Source organism: Pistacia vera, unplaced genomic scaffold (assembly GCF_008641045.1).
Source record: "Pistacia vera cultivar Batoury unplaced genomic scaffold, PisVer_v2 Contig162, whole genome shotgun sequence".
Taxonomy (NCBI): Eukaryota; Viridiplantae; Streptophyta; class Magnoliopsida; order Sapindales; family Anacardiaceae; genus Pistacia; species Pistacia vera.
Genome location: NW_022195705.1, coordinates 120,137 through 127,462, shown reverse-complemented (window position 1 = coordinate 127,462; position 7,326 = coordinate 120,137). Strand labels below are relative to the sequence as shown.

At 34.1% G+C, this 7,326-nt stretch overlaps 1 protein-coding gene across 1 annotated transcript; it reads right to left on the bottom strand.

Moving 5' to 3' along the window:
- Positions 1–964: 964 nt before the first annotated feature.
- LOC116125294 (non-specific lipid-transfer protein A-like) lies at positions 965–1,421 on the bottom strand. The gene is made up of 2 exons (XM_031411040.1): positions 1,084–1,421; positions 965–974 (listed from the first exon to the last, which is right to left on the bottom strand). Exons 1-2 carry the CDS (start codon positions 1,419–1,421, stop codon positions 965–967), a joined length of 348 nt encoding a protein of 115 aa, XP_031266900.1.
- Positions 1,422–7,326: the final 5,905 nt, after the last annotated feature.

Here is a 7,326-nt window from a genome sequence, read left to right as displayed (position 1 = left end):
ATATAAACAATTAACTTGATTGATATGTTAAATGAAGATAAAAGATATAGACTATATATAAATAAGTATTGAAAAAATATAACATGAATAGTAAAAATATACATGTAAGAGTTATTTTGTAAATAGACGAGGTTCATTTAGAAATTTAGATATGTAATATAAATTTTAGAAGAGTTAATTTAGAAGTTGGGTTTATAAAAAAAAAAAAAAAAAAAAATGATTGCGGCAAATAACATCACTCTTAGCATAAACAAAGTGTAATTAATGGACGATTAATAATGATTTATTTCAATTGTTATGGTTACATTATTAAGTAATAATCACTCCTTTGAAATCTTTAAACTTTTGGGTGTGTGTCAAATGTCATAGATTGGGAGTCTCACACTCAAAAAAGGCTAACCCTATCGCACATAGACGTTTGACAGGACACTGAAAGATAGTTAAGGTCTGTTATGATACCATTGTCACGGGTTAGAAGTTTTACACCCTAAAGACTAATCCATTAGGTGAAGGGACTCTTCCTTTATAAGCTCAAAACATTCCCAATGCATTTCAGATGTAGGATCCATGACATAGAGCACATAATAAAAAAGCACACAAAACTAAAGAGAAAATATTATTTAAATATATTAATTTATATAATAGACACTGGATCACTGTTTTTTTTTTTCCCCCCAAACTGTATAAATAGAGGAAATTTATTTTCATTTTGTTACGTATTGCTTCTATTTCAAGGAAGAATGTTTAACCCTTCAACATATCATCAATATATAATGAACTTGATGTATCTATTGCTGTAAACTTGCAGCTCTACACCATTACATGATAATCTCAATACAATTTCTGATCATCAGGACCGATTAAAACACTGCAACTTTATTTAAATCATGGAGATATATATATGGCAACACCTTATAAATCTTAATTGGCCTTAGCTTTATTTCTCTTCCTGCTCATTCCCATCTTAGTTAATACTGCAGAATTAACCAAAAATGAAAACCAAATTATTAAGTAAAATAATGTGTAACTGAAACTGAAAATTCGGTTTTGTAAGTAAATACGCAAATGGAAAATTAAACTCACTTGGCGCAGTTGGTGTACGGAGAGATGGGAATATTCAATGGAACCCCACACTTTCCAGGAACAGATGAGGCTGCATCTTGATTGATATTTGGATGTTTAGCAGCAGCTGACTTCACGCACTCACAAGCTGCTTGTCTATCTGCAGTGGTTGGAGTGATTGCCTTTATATTTCTTACCCCATCACAGCATGCAGTTGAAGGATTTTGCCCAGCAGCCTCCAAGTAAGGCATGCAAGAGGCTAAAGACGCCGCGACTTGGCCGCATTGGACGGCTTCTCCAGGCTTCACCATGAAGTATACCATGGCTACTGCCAGCACAAACATCACAATGCTCTTCATTTTTACTAAAGGACTCTTTGAGATTGGAATTCAGTGAGCTTCTGATGACTTGGTGATGAATTATATGTGAAGGCTCATACGGGGTATGTATAGCACATATTGGCGACGAAAAGAGTTGGAGTATGGATGTCATTGGAAAACAGAAACAGTTACAAGTTTTTGGCTTCTAATCTTCCCTAAAATGTCATCAAAATAGTAAGATGATAAGCTTTTCGAATTCATGATGGATGGATGATGTGCATTTCTTCTCTTTCGGTTGAAAGAGCTTCTCTTTTTGCAGGATGAAACCAAACTGGGAGGTTACCAATGTTTCCTGCAACTTATCAAAGAGTATAGTAGGAATGATTTAGAGAATAGTAAGACTTGATGAAGACTGTAGAAAATTACAGAAATTACAAAGGTAACTGATCCTGTAACAAGCAAATCCAAAAAAAATCATGGGGACTTTGACTTGAATTTTATTGCATTTGATGATAGACTCTTTTCACTTACTAAATTTTAAAGGTCAAACTAGATTCATCAAAAATTTCTTCCATTAATTTCTCAAGACATTTTGACATTGAAGGGGTGATATAATTTTCCAATCTCCCACCAACCCTTTTCTGAAGTAACCATCTTTTCTGTATCAAGCAGAGCTTTTTCCGATTTTGTTCACCTTCAAATTTCTCAGGTTGTCAAAAGACTCAAAACTACATAATTTTGACATTTCTTCTACTATTCCTTGACTATTTTCTTCCTTGGATAAAGAACTTAGTAAAAAGTCAGCCATAAGCAGCTCCGCGGTGAATTGGCCCAAGAAATACTATAAGGAGATGAATTGGTCCAGAGGGTTCTTAAAAAAGTAAACAACACAACTAGAATTCACAGTGGAAGGTGGTAGTAGTGAAGCACGTGGAGTATGCTTTGCGAAAATCCTTGGCGTAGTTAGTTTTTCCAGATTAGGAGATTGATTTTTGTTATAGAGTTCAAACTAAAGGACATTCATCTGTTCATTGATTAGCATCAAAAGATTCATGGACATTCATCAATTTCAATGCTGGATCAATCTGTTCATTAATTACCATCTTCCAAATTCTGCATTACTATATAAATAAATAAATAAAAGTCTATGAAGTAGAAGGGTTTTATTCATTCATTTAATTAGTTAGAAAATAAAGTAGTGCTCCATCGTTCTTTGTGATCCTTCACTGGCTTGGTAAGAGCCATAAGATATGGCTCTGCAATTTTAAATGGGATGATCACAGATAACAACTGATTGTGCTTTATGAAATTTCTTTTTGTAGATGGAAATTTATGGATATTGTAACATATGTTATGAATCTTCCAGTGCCATATTCTCACTTTTGTGCTCTGCCGCCCTTCTATTTACTATGCCTTGCCTTTAGAATGATTGGTGCATATATTTATAATATTTTCTTCAATTGTGGTTAATTCACTTACCAGTTATGGCGATTATATTGACTTTTGTAATTGCTTAAAAAAATTTCCCCATTAAAATAGTATCTCATATGTGGATATATGAAACAAATTCAGCTTATATAAGTTCTTGTTGATATATATTTATTTGCAGTATATTGAATGATTCTATATAATTGTTGGAGTTTTTGACCACTTCAGTATTAATGGGTGACACAGACGCATTTGAGGGTCTCAGTATAAATATTAACTATGTTAAACGTAGCCTGTTAATTGGATGAATCAGGATAAATCATATTTATTTTTTCTTTCTTTTTACTGTTTGTGGTTTGTGTGTGTTTACTAGTTTTGGTTTCCTATTAATCTCCATTCGTTTAATAATCTCACCTATACTCGCATAAAAAGAAAAATTTTGTCAACTTGTTATGTATTGCCTTCCTTTGGGTTGTTTCTGATCAACAAGAATAACCAAGAATGTTTAATTTATTGCATAAACCATTACAGGAGAATCTCAAGAATTTTGCATAACACGGCATCAAACAGCAAGATTATGGAAATGGCAACTCCCATAACGATCTTTATTTCTCATCCTGCAGGTCTCTTCCATCTTAGTTGATGCTGAGAAAGTAACCGAAAACAAAGTTAAGCTTAGCTGGAACTGGATTATCAATTTCTTAAAGTAAATGAATATGCGTATTCTGAAAATTAAACTCACTTTGCACAGTTGGTGTTCTTGGAGATGGGAATGTTCAATGGAACCCCTCATTTTCCAGGGAGAGATGAAGCTACATCTTGATTGATATCTGGATGTTTAGCAGCAGCCGACTTCACACATTCACAAGCTTCTTGTCTATCTGCAGTTGTTGGAGTGATTGCCTTTATATTTCTCACCCCATCACAGCATGCAGTTGAAGGATTTTGCCCAGCAGCCTCCAAGTAAGGCTTGCAAGGGGCTAAAGACGCTGCGACTTGGCCACATTGAACGGCTTCTCCAGGCCTCACCATGAAGTAAACCATGGCTACAGCCAACACCAACATCACAATACTCTTCATCTTTACTAAAGGACTCTTTTAGCTTCTTCTCCAAGGAGTTTCTGCCTTGTTGATGAACAATAGCAGAGGGGTGAAGGGGTGTATTTGTTGCACATATTAGCGATGAAAAGAGTTGGAATTGTGAGGGATATGGCATAACAAAAACAGTTAAAAGGCTTTTGGATTCTACTCTGCCTTGAAACATCCTTAAAAGTAGTAAAGAGGATAAGCTTTTGGATCATATATTTCTTGTCCATTACTGTTCTGTTTCTGTTTAGTTCCTACACAAACTTTGATGACGCATACATGTTGCTCATTTCTATTCTTTCAATTGAAATGATGCATCTCTTTCTGCCAAATTTATAACCAACATTTTTCTTAGAGGCCAATTATGTTTATTGGCAGAAAAGAACACGACTAAATTAAGTAGATCACCATACGAAGAATGATAAAATTTTGGTAGAGTTGTAGCTGCAGTTCAACTCACCCTTAAAACTGACTTAGAAGGGGTGGCTGTCCACGTGGTTTGGTAACCCACACATCTAACTCATTATTTAGCGATGCGAGACTCAATTAAGATCGTTATAATCGTTATAATTATCATGCTTTCGTGACCGTTCGTAGTTGATAGGACTTTTATACCTAAATCAGGCCAAGCTGTCTAATGTCACGTACGGCCCAAATTAAAGGTCTATTGGACCTTCCTTGATGAGAGATTTAGATCCGAAGAGTATCCAAAAAATATGTCAAGAAGCTTTCAAGATACTCTAAAATATTCTTCACCAAAGAGGCAGCAAAATAAGATTAGGATTCTTTATTATGATATGATTAATCTTGGATATCTAATTTATTAGATTTGTATAGATCTGGACGGTCATGTTTATTTTTAAAGGCCAACAAGAAACTCCCTACATTATACCTAGGTCTAACACCACTTGTAACAACCCAAACTCACTCGAGGATGCCCATCTGGGTATTAACCCACATGCCAAGGCCATCAAACTTGATATCAGAAGCCCTATTGAAGAATGGATCATTAAAAGTAGTCAACATCAAATGTACTATACTACTATTAACAAGTTGCATAATATTCATGAATAGTCATAAATCATCTACAATGCTTGATCAAGCTTTTCATTAGCATCTTCCAAGTTTTACTCTATTAACAGAGTGAAGGGAAAGAAGGCTTTCATTCATCTATTGGATTAGAAAATGAAGAAGTGCTCGTTCTTTATACCTCTTCACTTACTTGGTAAGTGCCAAAGGAGATGGCTCTGCAAATTTCATTGGATTACACACACACACACACACAAATGCAACTGATTATGCCTTATGAATTTTTTTTTTTTTACTTAAATTAATGAATATTGTAACTTACATTTTCCCAAAAAAAAAAAAAGAAAAAAAAAAAAAAAAAAAAGACTAATAATTTTAAACTCACTACAAACTTTAAAATTTTAGTTAAAACAACGAGGCATTTCCGAGCCTGTAACTTGAAATTATCAAGCGTTAGAGGCTGAACACTAGTTTTGGGTCCTTTCCTGCTAGCTTAAATTTTTGGCCAAGCAATTTATTTAACATGATACCTGAGGAAAAGTTGTTCGAATCCTTCCCTGTATATTACAAATCTTCATATATATTTATATATGTTCCATTTGCAGCTGGATTTATCATACTAATATCATCATAAATTTCTTATTATCTTATATGGTGGAAATTAAAGGGACTAACTGCTCTTGTGATTTTTCCATTTGTAAGTTTTTCATGTAAAATTGGTGTCTCATTCACGTTAATTGATTTTTGCTGGTGATTCTTGGTATTTGCATAAAATTCATTTTAAGGACACATGGGGGAAATTCTTCCTTCAGTTTTTTATGCATTTATTGTTGTATTTTTATTAAATATTTTGTTAAATATTTCAAAATACACGCATTATTTCTTGTATTTATTGCAGTAGTTAAGCTTGCATAAACCATTACAAGAGAATCTCTAAATAAAATTTCGTATATGATAACAAGGAATGATCAAAATATACAACCATGTATTATTGTAACACAACATCGTACTAACACCCAAAGCTCCATAAGCTGTAACTTTATTTCTCATCCTGGTCTCTTCCATCTTAGTTGATGCTGGGAAAGTAACCAAAAAAGAAAACAGTGTTAAGCTGGATTCATTATCAAGTTTCTAATGTAAACAATATGTAAATTTTTGGTTGTAGATGCATATGCATATATATAAAATTAAACTCACTTTGCACAGTTGGTGTTCTGAGAGATGGGAATGTTCAATGGAGCTCCACACTTTCCAGGAAGAGATGAAGCTGCATCTGGATTGATATTTGGATGTTTAGCAGCAGCCGACTATTCTATCTGAAGTGGTTGGAGTGATTGCCTTTATATTCCTCACCCTATCACAGCATGCAGCTGAAGGATTTCCCTCATTCTCCAAGTAAGGCATGCAAGGGGCCAAAGATGCCGCGACTTTGGCCACATTGGCCGGCTTCTCCAGGCTTCACCATGAAGTACTCCATGGCTATAGCCAACACTAACATGACATTAATACTCTTCATCTTTACTAAAATTTGGAGTCTTTAAGCTTGGAATTCAATGAGGTTCTGCCTTGGTAATGAACAATTCCAGAGGATGAAGGGGTAATATATAGCATATTGGGGATAAAAACAGTTACAGGTTTTGGGATTCTACTATGCCTTGATATTCTTAAAAGTAGTAAAGAGGATGAGCTTTTGAATCATATTTCCTTGACCATTATTCTTCTGTTTCTATTGGTTCCTACACAGACTTTGATGATGAATACATTTGCTTACTTCTCTATTTTCCATTGAAATAACGCATCTCTTTCTGCCCAATTAGAAACCAACCTTTGTCTTACAGATCAATTCTGTTTATTTGCACAAAAGGACACGACTAAATTAACTATGAATGATTTGGAAAGCAATATGATCACTATATGAAGAATGATGAGCCTGGAATCGGATAAAAAGCTCATTTACTTCATCTGATGATAGAATTCTTGCAGAGTTGATTTTAATACATTATAGCTACAGGATAATTGGCCTGGTGGTCAAAAATGTTTACTCATTTCATTGATTTCCTGGGTTTGAATCACCTTGAGGTCACCTATTATATTTGTGGCTTACCTTAAAATATTGAGCTTGCAAAGTTTTCAATGAATCCTTAGGATTAGTTAAAGTGTGCGTAAGCTGACCCGAACACTCCAATCATCAAAATAAAAAATAGTGAATTGTCGCCAACCACATGATCAGTAGCTGCATCAAGTGAAAAGGGAAATTGGTTTCTTTTATATATATCACATTTACAAATTGCTCACAAACTTATTTACAGAAAATAAGATTCATTAGTGATTATCATGTCAGCTATTTAATTTGATTAATTTAGTCATAAATTTTATCCATCTGTGTCAACACAAACAGCCT

Coding starts and splice junctions, on each gene's coding strand:
- LOC116125294 (XM_031411040.1), bottom strand. CDS start 1,421: ATGAAGAGCATTGTGATGTTTGTGCTGGCAGTAGCCATGGTATACTTC.